General features: G+C 38.0%; 1 protein-coding gene across 1 annotated transcript in view; it reads left to right on the top strand.

Moving 5' to 3' along the window:
- Positions 1-21,989, top strand: part of DSC2 (desmocollin 2) — a 36,052-nt gene extending 14,063 nt beyond the window's left edge. The window contains exons 6-16 of the mRNA XM_042910143.1: positions 825-969; positions 1,913-2,079; positions 6,592-6,726; positions 6,975-7,160; positions 8,715-8,971; positions 9,095-9,237; positions 13,886-14,113; positions 16,989-17,225; positions 17,593-17,717; positions 20,013-20,270; positions 21,063-21,989. Of these exons, the coding sequence (XP_042766077.1) occupies positions 825-969; positions 1,913-2,079; positions 6,592-6,726; positions 6,975-7,160; positions 8,715-8,971; positions 9,095-9,237; positions 13,886-14,113; positions 16,989-17,225; positions 17,593-17,717; positions 20,013-20,270; positions 21,063-21,260 (2,079 nt within the window). The 3' untranslated portion in view covers positions 21,261-21,989. The remainder of the gene's footprint in view (positions 1-824; positions 970-1,912; positions 2,080-6,591; positions 6,727-6,974; positions 7,161-8,714; positions 8,972-9,094; positions 9,238-13,885; positions 14,114-16,988; positions 17,226-17,592; positions 17,718-20,012; positions 20,271-21,062) is intronic.
- The last annotated feature ends 5,654 nt before the right edge of the window (positions 21,990-27,643 follow it).

Genomic DNA, 27,643 nt, shown 5'->3' with positions numbered 1-27,643 from the left:
ATGTTTATGGCAGCATTATTTACAATGCCCAAATTTGTGGAAGCAGCCCAAGTAGCCACTGAATGGATAAAGAAGAGTGATATATACAATGGGATATTATTCAGCCATAAAAAAGAATGAAATCTTGCCATTTGCAATGACAAGGACGGAGCTAGCAAGTACTATGCTAAGCAAAGTAAGTCAGTCAGAGAAAGACAAATACCATATGATCTCATTCATCTGTGGAATTTAATAAACAAAACAAAAGCACAAAGGAAAAAAAAGAGAGATAGTCCAAGAAACAGACTGGTAACTGTAGAGAACAAACTGCTAGTTACCAGAGCGAGGGAGGAGCGGGGAGATGGGTGAAATAGGGATTGGCGATTAAAGAGTACATTTATCACAATGAGCACTGAGTAATTTATAGAATTGCTGAATCACCATATTGTACACCTGAAACTAATATAACACTGTATGTTAACAACTGGGATTAAAATTAAAAAAAAAAAAAAACACTTAAAAAACAAAATAAAATAAGAAAAAGCCACAAAACAATCTTCAAGACTGTTCTGGGAAATAATGATAAAAGCCATTACACTCATGAAAAATGTGCAGCACTAGTGAAGAAACCAAAATTATCTATGTTATTATATTAGATAAACATAAAATGCTGTAGTATACCACGGGATTAACCACCTCTTATGGCAGTAAGGTCATGTCCACATCCCAAAACAATAACAAATGGCAAAATTCACACTGCAATGCCACACAGTTTCCAAACTAAAGCCAAAGCAAGTGTAAACCATATTTTAATTTTGCTTTTTTTCTTATTTTACTCCTCACAGCTGATTGCCTTTGCCACAACTCCAGATGGATATACTCCAGAACTTCCACTGCCCCTGGTAATCAGAGTTGAGGATGAAAATGATAACTACCCAATTTTTACAGAAACAACTTACATATTTACAGTTCCTGAAAACTGCAGAGTTGGTGAGTACCTACCTTAACAATATACGGTAACTTAATGTTTTAATTCATAAGTTGAGTTTCATGGTGGCCATTGGGAGGCAGCATATCTTGCTGGCAAGAACAAGGCACTTGTCACTCAGACCTCTGTGGGTGGAATTTTACTCTGCCTTTCACTAGCTGTGACCCTGGGCAAACTTCCTAATTTTGACAAACCTTAGTTTTCTTATCTGTAAAATGGGTTATTGATATGCAAGATTGTTATGGAGATTAAATGATACATTATACACCTGGAATGCCAAGCATCGTACCTGAAAAATAGAGAAGTTATTCAGTATCTTATTTTGCCTTCCTGTGTGAGATAAAAGAAATACTTTTAAGAGAATGTACTCTAAAAAGGAGTCTTTAAGTAATTGAAGTCTTAGCCTTGAAGAGATCTACTGATATTCCATAGTGATTAAATGATTGACAATATTCTGAGCATAATCATAAAGGTCATTGAAAATCATGCGTTTTCTCAATCATATTAAAATGAACCATTTCAGCTGGAAGTCAGAATGCAATCTTTGAGTCTTCTAGAAAGATCTAACCGAACCAAGAATTTTGGACACATTTTTGACCATTTGATCCATTTAAGTGGAGACTTACAAATAGAAAGAGGTTAAAGAATAATTGGAATTCTTTAGTCTAGAAATACAAAGGCAATTGGAGGGGCATTGTCAACATTTATAAATTATACATTAAATACAGTAAATGCAGATACGGTCACCAAATTCCAAAATGTTCGAATGCTGGGATATTTACAAGAAATGATACTTCATATAGAAGACTGCAAATGTATGAATTATTACTCTGACATATAATTAAGCGGTCGAAAAGTTTTTTGAGTAGATGGAGAGGAGTGAAAAAAAGGGAAAGTTGAAAATGTAAAAGGTTTGTATACTGAAGAGGATTTTTCAACATGTAGGCTCGACCGTGGGCCAGGTATGTGCAACTGACAAAGATGAACCTGACACGATGCACACGCGTCTCAAGTACTCCATCATCGAGCAGTTGCCAGCATCAGCCACGCTGTTTTCTATGCATCCGACGACAGGCGTGATCACCACGTCATCATCTCAGCTAGACAGAGAGGTAACATAAATACTGGCAGACAAAACCTGATTATCACATGGCCATTTAATCGTAGATCTCTGTCTAGCACCTGTAGATGTGTTTTTGAAAAAGCATGTCGTGAATCTAATTTTATAAAAGTCAGTATTTTAAGTGTGTTGATGGAGATCATTAACCTCGCAGTCTGCTAATTTTGAACTGCTAACTTGTTCTCTTGAAATGTATGTTTTACAAGGTCGACTGGCCTAATATAAACATAATTATAGGATAGTAGTACAAACAAGGCCAAATATGAGAAGTGAAACTTTTGAAAATGTTCGGAAATTTGTTATTTACAGATAACAATGCTTCTTTTTTTTGCCTGTGTCATCTCTTCTTCAACCATCTCATCTATGTTCTTCCCCTTATATAAATTATAAGAAAAGTTAATTTCTATCTCTTTGATCTCTAATTTACCATTTTCCATTGATTGCTTGAAATCCTTACTTGGGTGTTTCACAGGTACCTAAGATGCAATATACATATAAAATTGAACTCTTCTTTACATCTAAATATGCTCTTCTTCCAATGTTTTTGAGTTCAGGTGACATTAGTACACTTTTTTCCTGTTAATTTTTCTGTTGTCAGCTTGGATTCATGTCTTCAAAATTGTATGTGATGTCTTCTCTTGCTCCCTTGATCAAATCACTTTCCAAATCATGTTGATGTTACTTCCAAAATTATCTTCTAGTTATATTCTGTCCATTTCTGCTTCAACTATCCTAGTTTAATGAGTCATTCACTTGGTTATTCACTATTACTTCGTTCACCAAGTATTTATTCATCTGAATTCTTTTTTTTTTTTTTTTAGTTTATTTTTGTTTGCTTTGAGAGAGAAATAAAGAGCAGGTGGGGAAGGGGCAGAGAGAGAGAGGGAGACAGAATCCCAAGCAGGCTTCTAGCTATTAGCACAGAGCCCAACACGAGGCTTGAACTCACTAACTGTGAGATTATGACCTGAGTTGAAATCAAGAATTGGACACTTGATGTTCTGAGCCACATAGGCTCCCCTATTCATCTGAATTCTTATAGTAGTTTATCTGGCCTACATACTACATTTATAATCCTTAATCTTAAAATATAGTAAATACCTGTTTGTCAGGTATATCTTTCATTCCTGAAAACTTCGTACCAGATTCATTTCTTCTTCCTCTTTTGTTTTCTCATGGATTAGAACAGTGGCCCTTAAATTTTCTGGTCTCAGGATGAATAAATGTTATTGAGGATTCCCAAGATCTTTTGTTTAGTGGGTTATATTTATTGATACTTACTCCGTTAGTATTTAAAGCTGTCAAAAGTTTAAGATATTTATTTATGTACCCATTTAAAAAATCATAAATATATTACATGTTAACATAAATAACATTTTTATAAAAGATAATTTTCCAAAACAGTAAATAATCTGCTGGGAAGACTGACATTATAATGCATTTTTCCAAGTCTCTTTAATACCTGGCTTAGCATAAGACTGGTGGATTCTCATATCTCTTTCTGCATTTGGTTTATTATAATATGTAGCTTTAGCTAAAGTATATAAAGAAAATCCAACATGATATGAAGTTAGAAAGGAGAGGAGTATTTTAATAGTTATTTCAGATCATTATGGCTACTCTTCTTTAATACTACACCAAAACTTGACAGGTTTGGTTTCATAAATATTTCATCAGTTTTTGGGTTTTGTTTTTTTTTTTTTGCAGTGTGCCTTATCAATGAGTTTTGTACTTTGTTACATTAAAATCCATTTGTCTATCTTATACTGTGAGTGGATAGTTTACCCATGTATGATTTTGTAACATCATGTGTTGACCATTTGGAAAATAGTGGTTCACTGAGTTATGCAGATCCTCCTTCCATATATTGATACATTTAATATACCATATAGGAAAAAGTCACCTTCTCACCTCCACTGATACACATTGGTCAATACAGGCTTTCTGGAATTCTCATTCTTGCTTGAAAACCCCAATTTATCATTGGTAACATAGTTGTTTTCCTTGAAGTGACAGATTCACTTTATGTATGACAAATTGTCTTCTAACACTAGTCTAAATGACTGTCGGTGTCTTTCATGTCAAAAATGGTATTTTATTTAAAAAACCCACACAATAGCTAATTCAGTTCATAAACAATCACACAGGTACTTCCCTTGAGAAGAACATCATACTATGTTATGTAGAAGAAATGCTTTATGCATATCTCCCCGTTCTTCACTAGACTATGGGTTGAAATTTAAGAAAATTTAGTAAAATTCTTCTTTTTTTTACTGCATCTACAAAGACATTCCCTAGTGAAATTGTATTTTATTAAAATTTTATTTTATTGTTTATAAATTCATTTATTTTTACTGTGAGTGCGTGACAGTGAAGAAAGCAGTATAATCTGCAGAATAAATGAATGAGTGAATTACTGCTGCAGCTCTATAAATTATACAGATTCTTCATGGAATTTGTGTGCTCAGGAAAAGCAAATTATAAACTAAATCCTCTTTGACCATCAAATCTTAAATAGATCCTTCTATAAGTCAGTTGAAAACATAGGACTAATGAAGGAGTCTGGGAGTGTTTTCACCCACGAGTGTTTTAGAGACACTTATTAATGCCAGGATTCCAGCTTTCATCTGTTGCCTTCAACCACTTAAGCGCTTTACACATCACATTTGTCTTCCATCTCAAGATATCACAAGTTAATATTTAGGTCCCAAACTTCATTTCTTCCTTTGCTTTATCAGCCAGTTGATTGTTTTCAATAAACCTCAGTTCACTACAAACAAAATATGCATTCTCTCCTGCAAGTACACTAGCATGAGTTTTTAAATGAGGCCAGTATTTTTAACTCTATCTATATGATTGATTATGAGAGAAGAGTAAATCAGGAAAATTACATGTGTAAAAAGCATAGAGATAGAGAACTTTTAGTTTTATTTTAGGCAATACACACAGACAAGAAAGTTCAAGAAGTGATGGAATTAAGAGGAGAGTAAACATTCTTGGTGGAAGGTTAGGCTGGTTTTTTACGTATTATTTTGTCTTATGAAAAGAGTTGAGGGGCATCTGGGTGGCTCAGTCCGTTAAGCATCCGACTCCGGCTCAGGTCATGATCTCGCAGTTTGTGAGTTCAAGCCCCACGTTGGGCTCTGTGCTGACAGCGCAAAGCCTGGAGCTGGCTTCAGAAATCTGTGTGTGTGTCTCTCTCTCTCTGCCCCTCCCCTGCTCATGCTCTGTCTCTGTCTCTCAAAAAATAAATAAATGTTAAAAAAAAATTAAAAAAAAAAAAAGAGTTGAATTATGTAAGAAGGGTATTAGTATTATCATTTTATAGAAGAGAAAACTTAGTTAAAAAGACTTTTCCAGGGGCGCCTGGGTGGCTCAGTCGGTTGAGTGTCCGACTTCGGCTCAGGTTATGACCTCATGGCTCGTTCGTGAGTTCGAGCTTTGCGTCGGGCTCTGTGCTGACAGTTCAGAGCCTGGAACATGTTTCGGATTCTGTGTCTCCCTGTCTCTCTCTGCCCCTTCCCTGCTCGTGCTCTGTCTCTCAAAAATAAATAAACATGAAAAAAATGTTTTAAATGACTTTTCCAACTGCCAGAGAGATTACATTTGTTACTTTAGAGTTAGGAATAGAACCCAAGACTTCTAAAGTTCATCCAGAAGGCATTATTATTAGAGTTGCTTTTAATCCTTTCATGCTTCAGTACTTAAGATAAATGAAACCATTATGAGAAGAAACACATTTTTCTTAAACTCTAAGTGAACGTTCTTCAATCCCTGATGAATAGAAAGCCCTAAGAACCAGATTCCATTTTCCATAGAGAGAAAAAATTATAGTTCTGGATCTTTTTACAAATGTAAATATTTAAAATCTACCTTTTTTATGTGAGGATATCTCACCTAATTATTACAAGACTGGTATGAGAGTCACTGGTATGTATTTTTCAGCTTAAAAATGTACTTTGGAAAAGAGATAAAGATTTTGATTAACTACTAGGCAATTTTAAAATGTGCTATGGCTATATCTTCTCTTTCTGGTGAGTAAAACTAAAACCAGTTCTTCTATATTCTATGAGTAGCACTTTAAATTTGAGAGACTAGTGGCACCTGGTGGCTCAGTTGGTTAAGTGTCTAACTCTTGATTTTGGCTCAGGTCATGATCTCACAGTTCATGAGTTTGAGCCCCACATTGGGCTCTGCACTTACAGCATGGAACCTGCTTGGGATTCTCTCTCTCTGCCCCTCTCCTGCTCACTCTTGCTGTCTCCCTCTCAAAATAAATGAATAACAACTTTAAATAAATAAAAATAAATTTAAGAAACTACTCTATTTTAATAAATTAATAGAAAAATACGGGTGTCAGGAAATTATTCTTTTGCTAGTACATGAAAACTATGAAATTTAAGTGTTCTTCTTAAATTTTTAATGCAAGAAAATTTACAGAGTGTAAATTAGGATTTCATTTATAATGTTGCTTTTGCATAATAATTAAATTCTTTCCTTTCAGCTAATTGATAAATACCAGCTGAAAATAAAAGTCCAGGATATGGATGGTCAATATTTTGGTTTGCAGACAACTTCAACTTGCATCATTAATGTTGAAGATGTAAATGACAACTTGCCAACATTCACCCGTACTTCTGTAAGTACATGATAGTAATAAAAGAAAAATGTATGACCCAGTGTTAATTGGTAAACATGCATACCTCTCTCCATGCTGCATGATTTCAAATGCAGTATCCCCAGTCACGTGACAGTAACCCGGACTCAGGATTTAAAATCATGTGACCATAGTCCTTGGAAATTAGAAGAACTGAGTTTACTTCCCACTGTGCTCTATGGGTTACAGTAACTAATTAAGCTTTTTTTTTTTGTTTTTTATTATTTTAGTATGTGACATCAGTGGAAGAAAATAGAGTTGATGTGGAAATCTTACGTGTTACCGTTGAAGATAAGGATTTAATAAATACTGCTAATTGGAGAGCCAATTATACCATTTTAAAGGGCAATGAAAATGGGAATTTTAAAATTGTAACAGATCCCAGAACCAATGAAGGAGTTCTGTATGTGGTTAAGGTAAGAATAAATTAGTAAATTAGTTATTTGTAGCTTATAATATCATAGATTAGCATACTAGGGTTTAATGAGAAGAAGAGAATTCTGGTAAATATACGAATAATGTAGATATATAGGTAAATGTAAATGTTCTCCATATCTATAATGGGATGGATATATTCAATTTGGGAAACCTTTTATAAAGGCATGATTTTTAAAATAATATATATATATATGTGTATATATATATGTGTGTGTATATATATATATGTGTGTATATACATGTACATATGGTCAATAGTATCCACTTTATAACCAACATCTCTTAACAGTTCAAATACTGGCACAGCTTTGATGCCCACGGGGGCCAAGTTTGGGGCCAAACTTTCCTGGCCCATTCTTTCTGTAGCTGGGTCAGGGAGACTCCACTTATTTACTGAATTTCCCAAATGGTGAGTTATTCCTGGTAAGACCCACAGGGAGAGCGTTTGTAGATCTGTTCATCTATATCTAGCATACATTACAACCTTAGCTTCTTGGTTAAGAATGGGAATCGTCAACCATTCAAAGATCCGGATACTTGTAAAACCTCTTTCTAATACTATTCTGCAACATCGCAGAAGTCCTCACTGCTATTTCCAGAGCCAGTTAGCCCATAAAGCCACCTGGACTCCATTTGTTTTGGACACAGTCCTAGTCTTCATTGTGCTGTATCTTTATCTAGAATGTGATTCTATCCTGGGTCCGTGCAGTTTCCCTTTTTGTACATTTTCACAAAGAGGATGAATCAAGTGACGAATTCTTTCTTCTTACCATGATGAAAATTAGCTGCAGTTTTGTGGGTTAATTTCTGTATTTCAAAGAGTAAAGAAATGTCCTTTGAATCTTATCTCTTTCCTCACCCAACCCCTACCCTAATCCTTGGTATTCTAAGAAAGAATCTTATCTCTGTGAAGTCTTAACACCTGACAAAATCTCTGTCTTGTAGGGAATGGCTTTACCCATTCCCATTATAACTAATATCAGGCAAGATAAAATAAAAACGTTCCAGTAAATTTGGTACTACCAGTGTTTTTTAGAAAGTACCTGGGATGGAAGAGCTAACAAAAGACAGTGTAATGTCCATGAGCTTTCCAGTTTCTTCTCTGTCCTCTCTGAAAAACATTTTAGAAAATTTGACCCATAGTTTCTACCCCAAACCAGGTACAAATAATTTTACTCATGTCAGAATGGTAGGATAAGTTGTCCCAAAAATGAATGGAGCAGAAAATAACTATTGGTTAGGTTATGGAGTTCCTAACGTCTCAAGTGTTAACCTCACATACTTTTTGCAATCATTATCAGGACTCTGATATTACTTGCAGTTGAAGAACAGTTTTTGTTTGTTTTGTTTTGCTGGTTTTGTCCACCCAAATACTGAATCAGTTGAAGGATTCTCCTCTTCCAACCACCACCTCGTTTCTGAGTCTATGTTTAATATTGTCAGGACTATTCCTGGCACGAGTTATGTATGGCACTTAGCATGGCCAAACGTTAAACGTCTTGATCTGATTTTCAACACACTTGCTTTTGTAGCCACTGAATTATGAAGAAAGACAACAGGTGAACCTACAAATTGGAGTAGTTAATGAAGCTCCGTATTCTAAAGAGGCTAGTTCACGATCAGTCATGAGCACAGCAACAGTTACCGTTAATGTAAAAAATCAGGATGAGGGCCCCGAGTGTAGCCCTGCAGTGCAAACCGTTCAAATTAGAGAAAATGCGCCACCGGGAACAAAGAGCGATGGATATAAAGCATATGACCCCGAGACGAAAAGTAGCAGTGGCATAAGGTATCTTCTTTTAGTTAACTCCAAATTTACCATGTTTTTAAAATTCATAACTTGTTTTTTAATGCCAGAATTATAATTTGGCCTATGACCCATTTTGTCATCTTAATTTATCATTATTAACAGGTATAAGAAATTAACTGATCCAAAAGGGTGGGTGACAGTAGATGAAAACTCAGGATCAATCACCACTTTCAGAAGCCTGGATAGAGAGACAGAGACCATCAGAGGTGGTGCATATAATATTACAATCCTTGCATCAGGCAAAGGTAAGAACTTTGTTTTTAATCCTGCTACATCAATTCTCACCTACTTACATCCTCAGTGTTTAAGCCAACAGTATAGATTTTTAAATCAGCTGCATATATTTTCAAAATGTATTTCTCCTCCAAAAGACATAGAGCAAGTGAGAAGTTTGCTGTAACTTATTAATTCATGTCTGCTTTCTAATAACACCCCCCGTTTTGTGTAATTATAAAATAATTTAGTTATAGAAATACTGGAAACTGTGGCTTATTGAAAGTAAACAATAATTGAACATTGAGAAAGTTACTTTGGTAACATTACCTTCAATTTATCTAGTCATCTCTTTTTAAAATATTCACTGTGGAAGGAAAATTCATTGCAGGGAGAACATACTTACTGCCCCATAGTGCATTCCTGGAAAACAGTTCTGTCTTTTTACAAGAAACTATCAACATACTTGGGGGTTAGAATTCTGATTAAGGACATTATATAAAAGTAATCATAGATACGATTAATAGTATACTATAAAATTAGAAAGACAAATTTTGTGAATCCATAAAACCATATGAAATGTAAAATGTTCTGTGAGTCCTACCAAACTGAGGGAAGTATGAGCACAGTGGTTATATATGAGACCCATTTAGTACATGTTATACGTTTGACCTTTGTGCATCCATAAACCAAACATGCCAGCTCCAGTAAACATAAGTTATTACACTTTGGCTTACAAAGTTGGAACTTAGAAGTGACTTTGAAAGATGTTTTAGGTATTTCAGTCCTCTCTAAATTAATGAGAGATGGTTCATATCCATTGGCTGAATTGGAAAGGTTGTAATTATTATTAATTTAACTTTGATTAATTGAAGATTGCCCTTTAAGGCCTCAGCTTCCTTTGTCCCGTTGTCAGGACCTGCTTTTTGGTCAAAGGCAAGTGAAAAAGAAGAATGATATGAAAATCAAATCTGTTCTTTTTACATTTTTTTTTTTTAATGTTTATTTTTGAGAGAGAGAGAGAGACAGAGCCCAACCAGGGGAGGGGTAGAGAGAGAGGGAGACACAGAATCCGAAGCAGGCTCCAGGTTCTGAGCTGTCAGCACAGAGGCTGACGTGGGGCTCAAACCCACGAACCGTGAAATCATGACCTAAGCTGAAGTCGGATGCTTAACTGACTGAGCCAGTTAGGCACCCCTATTCTTTTTACATTTTAAGTAGCACTTGGCAAATGGTTTGTTGATAGATAAGATAAAACTACTATCTGGGATTAGACATTTGGGATATAATTTTATTCTACATTCTCCTTTGTTGCAGAAGAGATTAAATAATTGAGAGATCAAATATGTGTATGGAGTTTAGATGAGTTAATCATCACTGCAGAATAGAATAAATGTGTAGTGGGGCCTTTCCCATTCATTTCTATTGAAGAGGGTAGGGGATAAATAATTTTACGTCTATTTATTCCTTGAACTGAGATTCTACAAAAGGATGTTTTTTGTGTGTTTTTGTTTGTACCTTTTTCTAAAATCTATACTAGCTAATTTCATTTGCCCGCCCCCCCCCCCCCCCCCCCCCCCCCGCCACCCCAGCTGCTTCCTCATGAAAGAGTCTCTTTCATGAGTGAGCACTGACCTCTGGGTCCATTCTCACTTCCCACCCTCCTGCTTCTCTACAGCACTTACTTCCTCTTTCTGAAACTCTCTTGCAACGCTTCTGTGTATAAATTGTTCCACACACTCCTCTATCATCCATATGTTTTCTGGTACCACCTTCCACTCTCCTGAACATAGCTATTTCTTCAGTTGGCGTTCAATTTCTCTTCTTCTCAGTATCTTCTCAAATTTAGCTCTCCTGGCAGTGTCACTTAAGTATCTCCTCCATATAGCTCAGTTTTAGGTTTCTATGTTTGTTGTATTATTCGCGCTTTGGGGAGGAGCGTGCTTTCAAAAAATGTTTGAAACATTTACCAGGAGGGCGCCATGCACAAAAATCACAAAACCATGGCTTTGCATGACTTCATATTTGGAATTAGTACTTACTTATATAGAATTGCTTTGACATTAGGTGACCATTGCATGCATACGCTCCAATGAATAAGGGGATTATTTATTTAATCAACAGATGAATAATGGCTGTGAGACACTGAATTAGATGTCTAAGATCTTTGGTTTACATATTGTACACCAATATGAATGACAGTGTGCAAAAAAACGGAGTGTATTGAACAACTCCAAACGTTTAATGGAAGGAAATTCAGGCATTCAGCACAGTAGTAGAAGAGCAAACACGGAAGAGTTTCAACTTTCAAAGACAATGCAATTAGATTCAGTCAGTAAGCCGTGTGCTTTCAACTCAGTGTGTGGACTCAAATGGAAAAGAAGTGTTCAAGACCACCAGCAGTCCCAATTTCCAGAGAGAGCCAGAAAACAGCACATAGCGTGAGAACAAGAGATTGTGAGAAGTGAAATTATTCTGCCCTGAGAAAAGTATATCAGGTAGATGAAATACACATCTCCCTGCTTCCTTTGTCTCCCTCTTCTTCTCCCTCTTTGTTTAGTTGTCCAAAATGAGAGATAGTTGCATTGTTTCTTGGCAGCTTGTTTCTTCTCTCGTCATCTCATTTCTTCTCTCCTGGTTCCCCGTTTCTTCTTGCTGGTGCATGTCCTTTACTAGTCCGTCCAATGGTGTGGTATAGGTGTTAAATCCTGCCTGACTTGCTCTGAAAAATATCATTCTCATGCTTGACTTGATAATTTGACTTGGTTTAACATTTTGAATTAACTCCTTCTTTTCCTCAACACTGTGCAGGTCATACTCCATTATCTTGTGGCATCTCTTGTTGCTGATGTTTATCCTACTGTCAATCTCACTATTGTCCCTTCGTGGATAGTATGTCTAGATAACTTTTATAGTTCCTTAGGTTGCATTCTATAGTTTCAATACAACATTTACGGTGTGAATGTATTTTTATTTATCTAGCACGGAAGATCATGTTTTTCTTTAATTATGGGATATTCTCAGCAATTATGTATTTAAATACTGCTTCCCCAACGTTCTAGTTATTCTCTTCTTCTAGAATCCCTATGAGAGGAATGTTGCTGTTTTATTTCTACTGGAATTTAAGCTATAATTTCATTGTTGTTTAAGTAGTTGCCCTTTTTATGTCTTTGAAGATACTAAACATACATGTTTCAAAGATGTCTTGTGTAGGGTGAATCAATCTTCTGATGGATGATTTTGGTTTTCCTTTTTAGCATTAATCTTGCTCATTCTGGAATTTTAACTTGCAAGCTTCTATCACGTGGGAGGTGTTCAGTTGTCTCTCTGTTGTTGGTTTCTCCATCTTTCCCGCTTCACCCCATAGGAGTCTTAGAGTTGCCCCCACCTTGTCCTTTGCTGTGCCCCACGTTTCAGAACCAGTTCTCCTGGCCTTTGAAGACACTGCAAGTATCATAGGTCCTGTTGCCTGGGTTGAAGTTGTGACTGTAGGGCTGTGCCCCATCTTCCAGCTCTCCTAGGTTGGCAGTTTTATCTAAGGCACGGCCCCAGGCAGCAGGCAACACAGGTTTGCTCCCCTCTTCTCCTTGCTTGATATCCAAGCCCTTCTTATTAAATGGAAGAAAGAATAAGTGGTTTAGAGACAGAAGTCCTGGATTTGTGTTCAGCTTCGGGCTTCACAACTGTGTTACTGGTTTGTGGCCTGGACACATGCTCACTTCCTCTTTGAATCCCCTAGGTTGTTTGCCAGCACAGTGCCCTGTACAAAGTGGTTATTCAGTAAGTTTTTATTAAATATATATAGACAGATGAGGGGTGCCTGGGTGGCTCAGTCCGTTATGCGTCCAACTCTTGGTTTCTTGTCAGGTCATGATCTCATAGTTCGTGGGTTCACGCCCCAAGTTAGGCTCGTGCTGACACCGAGGGGCCTGCTTGGGATTCTCTCTCCTTCTCTCTCTGCCCCTTCCCTGCTCGTTCTCTTGTTCTCTCTCAAAACAAATAAGTAAGCATAAAAAGTAAAATAAATATATAGATAGATGCATTCCTTAGGCTACAGACACTCTGATTAGTTTGGTTTGCAAGTGATTTTCTGCTTCTGGAGTCTTTCGTCCTTCAAATGGTCCTATGTACTATGTTGTTCTGATCTTCCATATCCACAATCTTACCTTTCAGTTCCCCTGCTCCAAAACCTTACTCACTCCCTAGATGTATATTAAACTCCAGGCTCCTTAGAATGGCTTTCAAGGACCCTTGGCTCTTCTCTGAGGTTTTGAACTCCAACCAATTTGCCTTCCCCTTCATTATGTCTAGAAGATGGATGTGCATGTTATGCTTTCCCACCTTCCTGAATGTCCTTGTGCTTTTAAGTATACCAGAAATGCCCTTGTTCATCCTCTTTTCTCCTTTTTAAAAATCAGTCAAAACTAACCTCTATAACAGTTTCCATCTCAGTTGCATGGATAGTGAATGGATGACAAATCTAAATAGTTATTATCTCTCCAACCCATCCAAAAGTGACAATTTTTTTTTTTTAACATTCCTTAAGGGCACAGCTTTGCGCTTGTCATTGATATGTCACAAGTGCCAAATTCACATTTAAAACTTTTTTTTTTCAATGTAGAATTTCCTAGTTAAAACTCAGAACATTAAAATGTTCTATTTTTATATCCAATTTTCTAGATGGGAGAACGTGTACTGGGACGCTGGGAATTATACTTGAAGACATGAACGATAATGGCCCAGTTATCCCAAAGCAGACGGTGGTCATCTGCAAAACCGTCATGTCATCTGCAGACATCTCTGCAGTGGATCCTGACGATCCTATAAATGGCCCACCCTTTGACTTCAGTTTGGAGAGTGTTCCTGATGCAGGCATAGAAAGAATGTGGAGACTGACAAAAATTAATGGTACGTATTACTAAACATGACTTTGTCCTTTTCAGCATCCGGATGTCTAAAATATTTTTTTCTTGATGCAACATGAGAATAATCACCGTGTGGGAACCACCAATAAAAGAAGGAAAGTTCCTCCATTCCGGTGTGGTGGGAAGTAGGACTCAAACTCAGGAACCATGAGACCATGACCTGAACCAAAATCAAGAGCCGGTTGCTTAACTGACTGAGCCACCCAGGTGCCCCTCTTGCACCGTTTCTAATCTCTCCTGTGTCAAGATTCTGTTAGGGGCTGTGTGAGTCCCCATTCCCCTCCCCTGTACATATCCCGCCTTAGCCTGGGTCTAATGCCATCACTTCCTGACTTGCTGACCTCTCCTCCACATAGATTCTTCACTCACTAATGGTTTCCTAGGTCGTAAGGGGATCACCATATGTTGCAGGTCTGTTCCCTAGGAAGTGAACTCTGAGACAAGAGTTTCTCAGGCAGAGTATTAATAAGGAATTTGCTTGGCATCAGTAGATGTGAAAGGAAGGAAAGCAGAATTGGGCAGAGAAAAGCCAAGCTGCAGCCCAAGTCAAAGGACAGCTGTAGTTAACCCCACAGGGAGTCTGAGTTAATGGCCCTTCAGGGGGCCCCAAGTTGAGCCTCTGTACTCTTTCATGGCTCAGTCAGTGGAGTGGGTGCCTTGAGGGGCGTGACTTTTGGCAAAATGGCACAGACATTGAAGAAGCTTATGGCCTCCCCAAACAGCTGGGACAATGCGAGGACAGTATGTCCCTGAGTGCAGGGAATCTGGGTATGCGTCACAGTGTCCACTCTGCTGTCCCTTGTCTCTGCACTGTATTGACCTCTGACCTTTTCTCGTCTTTTGTTTTCTAGTTGGGATTCTCCCCCAACTTAGTTCCTAGTCTGTACTTCTGACTTTCCCCATGAGAGGATCTATGGTGGATAAGAATGGCAAAATGGAGGGGCCTCTCCATGCCAGCTGCCTCACTCACTCCATCGGCTCTTCACTCTGCGGTGCTCTCGGCATCTCCTGACTGTACTGCCCACGGGCCCTGATGGCCTGGTCGCCCCCCACTTCAGCGCTCATGGTTCAAGATCTGCCATAAACAGAGGGTTTGCCCTTATGGTGTCCTTGAATGGTTTTCAACCCCATGCTTCCAATGAATATTCCTCTATTTCTTTTATGACAAATTAAAAAACAAAAGTTGTGAGCCAAGGGAAGGGAAATAGGAAGAGGGAAGTAAAACAAGGACACATAGAAGCTACGGCGACAAGTTAAGACCCGACTGTGTCCCGAATCCTGCTCTGTGGACAGGCAGCATTTTCAGTCTTTCTAAAAACAGTATTCTGGTGTGTGTGTATGTGTGTAAGGTTATCAACTATTCTTTTCTTGGGAACAACTAACCTTATTTTTAGATTTTGTTCTTTCTACTGATTTGGTGTCATAATATCATTTCTTTTTAGATAATGTGGAGCGAGATGGTAATTTTTTTTTTTTTTAATATTCCTACTTCATACAGTAAAACAGTGACAGGATTATGTTGCTCAAAGCTTTGTTACTTTAAAGTTTTACTATCTGTGAAGTAACCCAAAGTCTGGGAAACACCAAATCAAGAAGAACATATCCTAAAGAGGCTTTGAAGTCAGATAGGCTGTGTTAAATGCTGGCTCCACTGTTTATTAGTGACATAAATATGACCATGCTATTTATTCTCTTTGGGCCTTAATTTACTCATATGTAAAGTGGGATTATTTGAGGGAGTCAACAGGATAATGAATGCATCAGACCATGGCACATTATGCACCATCAATTTTGGTTTTGTTAATCTTAGTATTATTTCCTACACATAAACTTACCAAGTTAACCATGCTTTCTTTTATTTGGTTTTCTTTTTTAAAATGTTTATTTATTTTTGAGAGAGAGAGGGAGCTAGTGGGAGAGGGGCAGAGAGAGAGGGAGACACAGAATCGAACGCGGGCTCCACGCTGACAGCAGAGAGTCCGTTGCGAGGCTTAAACTCACAAGCTAGGAGATCGTGACCTGAGCTGAAGTTGGACGCTCAACCGACTGAGCCACCCAGGCGCACACCATCCTTTCCTTTATAATAGACTTATTCACTGATTTCTTTACCCAAACATCCAAATTTATATTTACAGCTTCAAACACCTTAAAAATCAATGGAATTGTCACACTGCAGGGGGATTATTCTTGGACATGTGCATGTGGTGTTTACGTTCAGGATAATATTATATCTTTGGATATGTGCTTAAGACTCAACTGGATTTTGACGTGGATATTTTCCACCCTTGACCTAAAAGCAAATACATGGTCCTATAGGACCATGAGATGCTGTAGCAGCAGGACCGCTCATGCCTGCTGGTATGTTCAAGGTCAGCCACGTTCTAAGTTGTCAGAATCAGTCTCTGACAGTAAGTCACAACTGTGTAATACTGTTTGGCACAATATATGCAAACAAAGTAAGGAGAAATGTCCAGAATTTCAGACTGTTACTCTATGATGAATCGTGTATAAATGAAAATTGCACTGTAAGTTTCTCTTAAAAATTTTTAAAGTGGTGATAAAGACCGATGTCTTAACAAGCCTATTACTTGTGATTGGAAAAGGTTTGTTTATGGATGGAAAAATATATTATTCCAAAAGCCAAAAGACATTTCTATAAGACACAGCAGGGATAAAGTTTTCTTTGCGGTATGTTTACCATCGAGGTAGATGAGAACTCCTCAGTCCGTTCCCATTCACGATCCTGTGCCGGCTGTGCCCTCCCATCAGGAAGATCCATTTGTGGAGAAATTTGGTGAACATCCTAACATAGGAGGCATTTGTGACATTCTATATCACTCGGTTTTATTTTCTTTCAGATACAGCAGCTCGTCTTTTCTATAAGAACGACCTTCCATTTGGACCATATCAAGTACCTGTCAGAGTTAGAGACAGACATGGCCTGTCAGTCGTCACTCCATTAAAAGTTATACTATGTGACTGTGTTACTGAAAATGATTGCGCACTTCGCACAGACCCAAGGACTGGCAACGGAGAAGTGAGGCTTGGAAAATGGGCCATCCTTGCGATACTGCTGGGCATAGCATTGCTCTTTTGTAAGTCCCTGCATGAACTCAAATAAGAGCCTCTGAAATAACTTTCAAGACTCATTCTTCGAGTCAACACTGCTCTCTGTAGCTGGCCACTTGAAGATAGTTCTATTTCAATTTAGCACAACATATTTAACTTATATATTGCAACTAGTGTTCTCTCAGCACAGACCTAAAATTCAGCGCAAAAATACAGCCCTTATAGCACGTCTTCGCGGCATCTCTGGTTAGGGCGGACTTGCCAATTGCCTACGATTTCACCATAGGCCATCGTGTGTATGTTTTCTGGAAAGCTGTCTTCATATTAGTCATCCTAAATTCGTAACTTCACATTGTTTTATGATAAACGGAAGCAATTTCTCTCATCCTCCAGGTATCCTATTTACCTTAGTCTGTGGGGCTACCGGGACAGCTAAACAGCCCAAAGCGTTTCCCGATGATTTAGCCCAGCAGAACCTCATCGTGTCAAACACTGAAGCTCCTGGAGATGACAAAATGGTAAGTAGTTTGTCTTTCTAAAATAAACACAAAGGACAAACTGGCCTAACCAACTAGAATTCTCTTTCTGGGACAAGTTCTTTTGCAGTCGGGTACCTTACAATATATAAAATTCCATTGTTCCTGTGGAAGTAGATAAAATTAGGTTGGTTCTCATGATGCTATGTGATATTTCACTGTGGTCATAGGGTGTTACTTCACACTAAAAATCCTTCAGCCTGTTATTATTATTCCTACTTGAAGTGTTTCATGATTTCAACTTTAGGTCTTTTTTATGTATTGAAACTGCTGTTTGTGCTGTAAAAATATTTCATTTAATTATTCACAGATCATCAGCATAATTATTTTAAGTTTGTTTTTTTTTTTTTTCCTGGCAGCAGCAATAAAATGACTACAAGCTTTGATCTGTGTGGGAAGAACTTTAATGGAGTCTTTCCGGTGCTAATGTGGGTTAGAAAGAAGCCTGAGGTCAAATTTATGATCCAGCAGTGCTAGCCAGTGACTACAGAGATCCAGCTTCGGTTTCTGGCCTAGTATGTGGATGAGGAACATGTAAATTTTCTACAAAAAGCATAATGATGATAAGAACAGGACAGATTTAGAAAACTTTAAAAAGTGTAAAACGTGTAAAAAAAAATAAAATAAAACAAAACTTAGCGTTTCCTACAAAAACAAACCATGGAAAATTAGTGGCCAGAGAAGCATCTCTGCTGGTTTATTTTTATTTATTGAGATTGCAAGGACTTTCTTTTTAATTAATTAATTAATTATTTTTAGGGGCGCCTGGGTGGCTCAGTCGGTTAAGCGGCCGACTTTGGCTCAGGTCGTGATCTCGCAGTCCATGAGTTCGAGCCCCGTGTCGGGCTCTGTGCTGACAGCTCAGAGCCTGGAGGCTGTTTCAGATTCTGTGTCTCCCTCTCTCTGCCCCTCCCCTTTCATGCTTTGTCTCTCCCTGTCTCAAAAATAAATAAAACGTTAAAAAAAATTTTTAAAAATTAATTATTTTTAAGGAGAGAGAGTACACACAAGCAGGAAGGGTGGGAGAGGCAGAGGGAAAGAATCTTGAGCAGGCTGCACACCCAGCATGGAGCATGACACGGGGCTTGATCTCATAACCCTGAGATTATGACCTGAGCCAAAATCAAGAGTCAGAAGCTCAATCGACCAAGCCACAAAAGGCACCCCAAGATTGCAAGGATTTATTATTCCAGCCAAGATGTTTATGGCAACTTTATTTCTATATTTTTGTTCTAGTTGAGGGGAACTAGATTAGACATTGAATAAAAATACCAATCGGGGAGCCTGGGTGGCTCATTGGGTTAAGCATCCAATTTTGGCTCAGGTCATCATCTCATGGTTCACGGCTTCAAGCCCCACATCAGGCTCTCTGCTATCAGTATGAAGCCTGCTTCAGATCCTCTGTCCCCCTCGCTCTGGGCCTCTGCCCTATTCTCTTTCTCTCTAAAAAATAGATTAAAAAAATTTTTTTAAATTAAAAAAAAATACTGATCATGTGTTGTAGACTCTGGGTCTGGAGTTCTCAGGCAGAGAGTGGACGCAGGATTAAAATGCAAGAGAGGCTAATGTTCGGGAGGAAACAAGAGCCCCAAGTAAGGGTCCTTGCTCCATTTTTATTAGGATCAGAAGGCATACAAGTGTGATGGACGTGTGCGAAGAGACGATGAAACCATGAACGTTAACTCATGTGTGTGAAGGAAAGGGGGTTTTGGTGTTAGGGGTCTGGCTCCAGGCAGGTGGTTATTTCTGGCATGCCCGAGGCCCCGAGTCTGTTTATCTTAGCCTGCCTAGGGACTAAAACAGTGAGATCCTGCTACCTCAGGGTCAACAAGGCATCTTTCTTTTGCTAATTAGCTTATTCCCCACAATCATCATTTCTGTTTCTGCTCTAGGCAGGTGAAGGGAATGAATTTAAACCCAGCAGGGTAAATACATGTGAGACATTGATAACGGAATCCTGATTTTGAGGCTTGAGATGTTGGAAGGATTTAATAAGTGACGTTGTACAATACTCTAAGAAGTTTTCAGAGGAGGAATATACATTAAGCTTTCTGATTTGTCTCAAGGATAGACCACTTGACAGTTGGCGATTTCCAGGACACTGCATGAAGTCCTGGGGTTACGATAATCAGGTGGTCAGGATAGTCAAGACAGATTTAGTTCCTGCCCTCAGAGAGCTTACCTTATAACACAAGAATTTATAACATTATTTACGTTCCGTTGTGGTGGTGGTTGTTCTTCTCTGTACTTCCCCAATGCCAACTGTTTCCGTTTCAGTGTTCCACGAATGGCTTCACAACCCATACCGTGGGCAGTTCGGCTCAGGGAATTTGTGGCACCTTGGGATCAGGAGTGAAAAATGGAGGCCAGGAGACCATTGAAATGGTGAAAGGCGGACACCAGACCCTGGAATCGTGCCGGGGGACGGGGCATCATCACACCCTGGATTCCTGCAGGGGAGGACACGTGGAGACGGACAACTGCAGATACACCTACTCCGAGTGGCATAATTTCACCCAGCCCCGCCTTGGTGAAGTGAGTTTCCCTCGGTGTCCTAAGAATTGATTTTGATATCTTTTCAGCGTTCTGAATTGTTACAATTTAGTGGCCTCACCTTCATTTTCAATTAATTATTGATCTACTTAATTGGAAAGTTGTTTTTCCTCAATTTTGATTTAATAATGCTCCGATATTAAGTGGATATTTACTTTTCCTCTCATTTTGTTTGGTTTTTAGTTCTTACTGAAATAATGTTAGATGATATTTACTTACTTACTTACTGGACAGGAAATGTCTTATTTATTTGGTAGAAGAACAACTGAAAAGAATCTTTATCCCAGGTTATGTGATTTTATTTTTAAAATACAAAAGTTATCTGTGTGATGACATTCAAATTATTTTTTTTCCCATGACTTTGTGTTAATATTTCCCATGTGATAAATCGTATCTTAGAAACCAAAAGTGTGCTACGAGGCAATTATAGCCTTATGGTCAGTAAGCCTATCTGGAAAGATCTGAGCCCACCACCATTTGGGTTCAGTTTAATGGGATTTTGCATTTCACGCTAGACGTGATTATGTAACATGAACCCTAGGATACTTGCTGCCACATATGTGATTTTTAGAAACATGCTATAGAGTGAATTTATAGAGTGATTTATGATACAGACCAATCATGTGCATTTTTTATATGTAGGAATCCATTAGAGGACACACTCTGGTTAAAAATTAAACAATGAAAGGTAAATCAAAGCAATTATTTTTATGTTAGTAAGTTTTGGTGTTTAAAATAATAATAATAAAATATATTGTGTTTCTCCCCTGGCAGAAGGTGCAACTGTGTGATCAGGATGACAATCATAAGCATGCTCAAGACTACGTCCTTACGTATAACTATGAAGGAAAAGGATCAGTGGCTGGTTCTATAGGTTGCTGCAGTGAACGACAAGAAGAAGATGGGCTTGAATTTTTGGATCATTTGGAACCCAAATTTAGGACACTAGCAGAAGCGTGCATAAGGAGATGAGTGGATTCTAATAAGTCTACAAAAGCCAGTGGCTTTATCTGTTCCCCAGCCCCCCACGAGCCCCCACTTTTTTAAATACAAGCCAGGATTTTTTAAAAATAGAAGATGCAATGTTTTGGGTTTTCCCCTTCTTTATTTTGATGAGATCTCTTTAGCCAAATGCATATTTACAGAAAAATGCTGTAAATAAGTATACAAAGTACCCAATTTTTACATAGTTATAAATTAGTTGTCTTCCATCCAAGGAGATCTACAGGTAGAAAAATTAAGGAAGTCCACATTATTGTTTACATTTGGGTATAATGTCAATAGCCAACTTACAGTGCAATAAAATGTAATTAATTCAAGTATATATCATAAGCTACTTGAAATATAACCTAATAGAAAATTTCAGAGAACTTGCTTTAGCATTATATTCATTTACCTAATTAATGAATTGTGTGGTGCTTAAAAACTGTTGCTGTCCTGAACATTATGAAGTGTGTATATTGCATTCTTGATAATGTTTTATTCTCACAGCATTACCTTTCTCAAGGTAAAGGGAGAGTCCCAACCAGGCATTGACTGTTAATATAATTCCATTCTGGTGGACTTTAGTTTCTAGGTTGTATTCTATACAAAATCCTGAACTGAATCTAAATTTCTCTGTTACCAACCTTGTCAGGAAAATTTAGTTTTAAAAACTGCTCTAAGAATGTATTTTTATTTCTGCAAGGCCTTGGTCTTTGGTCTCTCTCTCTCTGTCTCTCCCCTTTTCCCTCTGTGTCTGTTTCTCTCTCTCTACTTCTCTTTCTCTTCTCTTTATTTTTTAAATTTCTACTTGGGTTGGAGAGTCTAAATATTTTAAAAAGCCGTCTCTCTTCTTTTATAAAGCGAGTTATTCTGTTTTTGTTTTATGTAAGTGTATTATTCTCTGTTTTTCTCGAAATTAATGTCATGTTGATGTTATTGTTGCAAGTATCTTGGTTATTGCTTCATTATTTCCTCAACAAAGGAACTTTAATTCTGCCATTAAAACTGTAAAAATATGTCATGCTTTTATTAGATACAACATTCTGTGTTAACAAAAGGATATTTAAAATTGGAATGTGGTTATTTGGTATATAATAGCATGTTTATAGTTCATATCGTTAATGCAAGGACACAGTTTATAAATGCAAAATAGTGAGGGATTTTGAAATAAGCTTTGCAGAACAGGGATCATGAAAGCTCTCTAGGAATAAGTATTTTATAACTTTTTAGATGAAATGGCTAGTTATGTCTATCTGTTTGAGAAGTCTTTTTTTTCACATTTAAGGTCACAGTTTTTAACAAATGTAGAGTGGGCCAAACTATTTATATTTTGAAACAGTAAGACAAAATTAAACTTAACAGCCAACCAAATTCCAGGCCAGGCTTCACAGCTGATTTCAGTCAGTGAATTTTCTAAGTACACTAACCACATGGACATTTGAAATGTATTTCTGTTATCTATGATCGTTAGGAATATGCCTATCTTAAATTCGCAAGGTTGGCTTATGACAATTATTCCTAAAGATTAACACTGGGTAATTATTCCATAATGAATTTATCTTTTCAATAGTTTTCTTATTGTTCAGTCAAAAATACTATTTCTTAAAGTTACTTTAAATAAAGCATGCACACAGTGTTGTATATTACTGGGTACGATAAAGAAAATCAGGTAATTTTAAAATATTATTGTATGAGTTTGTTAATCATGTGTCTGAAAGGAGCTCATAAGAGTGTATTTGTCTTACTTTGAGAAGTGTCTTCTTTAGAATTGTGTTCTACATTTTTTAGAATTTTAGAGTTTGATGTGGAGAGATCATTGGTCCATGGTTATCACGTGTATATAATTTTGCTATTCTAAAGGTTGTGATGCTATGGGATATTGGTTAAGTTGCATAGTTTCTCTGTGTCTGTTTTTTTTTTAATTTCATCATAAAACGGGGGATAATAACTCTTTTCCTAGGGTGGCTGTAAGACATTTGAATAAAAAATGGTTTTTAAGCATGAGACTCATACAGAGTGGTCCACCTGAAAGGCACTCCTGTAATACTAAGTGATTTAAAATATATCACATGTACAACCCCACTTCATATTCACGAAAATCCATTAAGAAAATAGGATAATCGAAAGCCTGTTTTGCTTTATTTTACTTCAGAATATTTGCCAGTTGAGAATATGTCTCTTCATAATGATTACCTGATGCCTGGGCCTTCTATATCCAATGTTTTAGCACATACATTGCAAAGATTTCTGAAGCATCTGCAAAGCATTACCTAATTTTTTTTTTAATTTTTAAATTTATTTAGAGAGAAAGAGCATGTGCGCAAGTTGGGGAAGGACAGAAAGAAGGATAGAGAGAATCCCAAGCAGGCTCTGTGCTGTCAGTGCAGAGCCTGACTCGGGGCTTGAACTCATGAACTGTGCAGTCGTGACCTAAGCCCAAACTAAGAGTCAGGTGCTTGACCGACTGAGCCACCCAGGCACCCCAACTCAATTCCTTTTTTATCTTATTTGCATAGCACATCCTATATATTGCCTCCAAACTGCCAAACTTTCTGAGAATTTTTAATACAAGTTTAATACAAGTTTTAATACAAGTTTATTCATTCATTTCTTTGCATACAGTCATTTAATGCCTTCCCAGTGTAGCCTTCTAATGCAGATTGTGCTGGTATGCGAAGGTACAAGATGAATTAGCTACTCTCCCTACCCACCCACTCTACTACAAGACAAGATAGGGTGTAGTATTGAGTGGATGTGGGTATGGAATGGTCCAATGCCTGTAAAACACATCGCATGATACCTGGCACATGGTAAGTGCTTGATATAGGTGAAAAAATTCCAGGTGACATAAAAGAACTATAGAATTCTAGGGAGTGAAGATATGCTCCTGCTATTCTCCTGCTAAGCGTTTTGAGCGTGAGTGCCCTACCTCTACTGTCCTCCATTCCTCTCTTCATACATTCTTCCCACCAGTACCCCGGCTCCCATCCTTGGTGCCACTGAGCTCCAACAGTGTGCCACGCATCTCTTCCTCCTTCTCTCCTTCCACCTCCTGTCAAAGAACACGCGACCATGGCATTCTCCTGCCTAAGGGCCCTCTGTGGCTTTGGAGGATAAATTTGAAATGCAAATCACATTCAAATACCAATCTTCCTGTATCCCACACACTTCTTTGTGCCTTGTTCATAATAGGGTCTCCTTTTGCAGTGTCTTTATTTACTTGTTATCCACTTCCTTGTTGCAAAAGTACTTTTTAGAAGATCTAGTTCAAAAACCACTTCTTTAGCATATGACATTTTTTTTAGTCATACAACATTTATGTGTCTAGAGCATATTGCTGTAAAATGTTCATTTTTAGGTTTATATGTATGTTCATATGTATGTTTGTGTGTATGCGTGTGCAAACACGCATACGTGTGTGTGCATGTGTGTCTGTATGTTGTCATATAGGAAGCTTACTGAAGACAAAGAAAGGTGTTCTCATTTGTATGCACATTGAACTCTGGCCATCAATACATTCTGATGAGTCAAATTGTATTGCCCAGGTCACAAAGGGAAAAAAAAAAAAAGAAAGATTACAAATTAAGTTATCGGATTCTTAGCACACTACAATAACTTTCCCTTGACATAGGTTTTCCATTAGAGATGTGATGTATATTAGATTCTGCATTGAATTCTTTTTTCAACACTGGACATCGAATACACAGAATATCAAACATATGCATTCACTACTTAGTGAGGTGGTGAGGTTCTGGAATCCCTTCTGCTTCTCCCCTTGGGGTCCTGGGAGTGGCAGATCCTATCTGTACATTGTGGTTCAGGTTAGCTAATTCCTTCCCGCCTCCAGCAACTGCATGACCTCAGAACCAGCTACACTACCCTGAAATGTAACCCTCAAAGGTTTTTCCTCATCTTCACCACTGTATGCCCAGCATATAGAACAGTAGGCTTTCCGTGTGTTTGTTATACGAATGGATGAATGGATTCACATAGGTACTGACTGAGATTGGACTGCAGCTGTGTGTAAAGAGCCATTTCTTCCTCAATGTGAAACTCATTGACCAATGTGCAAATCTTAGTTGTGACCATCATTTCATTGTCAGCATGTTCTAACACTAGTTTTTCTAAAGGACTGCTCACTAACTTCCTGAGGAAAAGCAACGAAACGTCAGTTATATTTTAGAAATCCAAGAAATGATTCTTATGGGTTTGCCAAAGCCAGGTTAATTATTTGTGACGGTTGAAAGTCAGGCCTTGACTTGAAAAGTACCTTGAGAAACAAGAAGGCAAGGGAATGGTGCAGATCTAAGAACTTCCGATTCCTCTGAGTTAGAGTGGGACAACATTCTGTAACAGGGCACCACAGTGCTCAAGAACACCATGAGAAGGAAACCTTTTGAGGGAAGGAAAGGACATGTGCAGCTGTGAGCCTGGGAGGCAATGACTATACTGCACTGTGAGCTGATAATGTTGCCTGAAGATAACACATAAGATAGAGAGGACTGTCCTGCCGTTATAAGGAACAGACCTATCCAGCCAATGGTGGGCAAGGCTTAGTAAATAGCAAGTCAGCTATGCTTCTGGGTTTTTGGTTTTAGGAATCATTAATATGCCTTCTATTATTTCTTCTCCCCAGGGTCTAGATTTCAGTCCTCAGACTGGAATCTTAATAAGTTACTGTGTCTTTTTTTTTTAAGTAAGTTCTACACCCAGTGTGGGGCTTGAACTCATGACCCCAAGATCAAAAATTGCATGCTTTACTGACTGAGCCAGCCAGGCACCCCTGAAATCTTAAAAAGTGAGATCCTGTTTTTCCTGTCCTCTGTCCTCACCTTCCCCCTGCCCCTTGCTACCTCAATAGTTGAACGATTTAAGTCACTTCTGCTTAACTTCTTAAAATAGAGCAAATAAATGCATCCTCCAGCTGCATTTTAAATTAAACACACAGCATAATGTCTTCATGTAAAACAAAACAACAGAGTGCTGACAAAACAGGAAATAAAAAGGAAACTAGTGTTTTGCAGATAGCTAGTGTAGTAAGCGGAACACTTTGATCTGATTTTGTTAAAAAACACATTTTATAGAGGAATATTACTGTGTCGTGGCTTTGGGACATACTCTCTACTTTTAAACCCATCTGGTATGTTTTACATTCTTGTTATATATGAGACTCAGGAGAAGAATCTCATTGTGGCCCTTGGTTGGAAGGAAAAGTCAAGGGCTGTTTTGGGCCACTCTTTAGCTCTGTGACTATACCCTCATTCCCCGGCAGGAAATCTGGACATAGGTAAGAGGTTAGAACTATGGAGTTTCTACTAGTCATCTTTCTCTCTCTCTCTCTCTCTTTTTTAAGTTATTATGTTAAGATACAGGAGAGAGGACAGAGCAGAATATTGTTTCTTTTGCAGTTGACAAAGATTAGAGTGAACTTGTGAAAATATTTGCATTACTTTTTTTAGAGTGTGGTTTACAGACCATCTGCATCCAATCACCTTTGGTGTTTGTCGAAATAAAGATCCACTACAGAATCAGAATCACAAGGAGGACAGGGAGGAAGTATGGAAGACTTCAATTTTAGGAAGTTTTCTAGGCGACTTTTACACCCTCTCAAGTTCATCAAGAACCACTGATATGGATTTACTGACTGGGTCTATGTATGGTTTGGAGGTTTATGAAACTTAAGTATTTTCAGCTTCTTTCTTCATATAAGATGCATTAAGCAAGGTGCTGGAATTATACCAAAGAGTTGAAACACACTGATTAGTAAACTTCCACCCTTTGAGCAAATGAACCGTTTTACAATGTATTCTACTCAATGATTCCTACTCACCATTTGGAGTGAACCGGTGGCATAATCTTAGGATAGGACCACGGGACCAGGACATTTAGTAAATGCTCAATAAAAATGAAACTAATTTTGCTACATAAATGTGACTGGCCAATAAGATGCGTCCACATTATATTGTACATTTTCCAAAAATAATTGTCAAATCTCCAGAGACCAATAGTACCAGAGAGGTCAACAGCAGATGCATCTGGTGACTCTGTCTATGGTAGCTATTTGGCAGCACTATGCCATTGTGTGGGAGCCTTGTCAGGTAGGGTGACAGGTGATGTTCACTGGGTGATTATTATGGCCAGGACGTTCAGAGGGGCCTATGAAACAAGAGAGGGGCATAAGGGGAAAGTCAAGAGTTTTCAGTCTAAGGAATGTTTCCATGGGAAGGAGGCCAACTGGAAAATTTCTAGGAACCAAAAACATGAGGGGATCTCATACGGAATGATGAGTTCAGAAAGCCAGAGGTGGGAGGTGGTTGGGGGGGGGGGGGTGTCAACATACAAGCTTCAATGCAAAATTACCAGTCAAATCA

This window comes from Panthera leo, chromosome D3 (assembly GCF_018350215.1).
Source record: "Panthera leo isolate Ple1 chromosome D3, P.leo_Ple1_pat1.1, whole genome shotgun sequence".
NCBI classification, from domain to species: Eukaryota; Metazoa; Chordata; class Mammalia; order Carnivora; family Felidae; genus Panthera; species Panthera leo.
The sequence above is the reverse complement of the archived record's forward strand: the minus strand, read 5'-3'. Positions and strand labels throughout refer to the sequence as shown.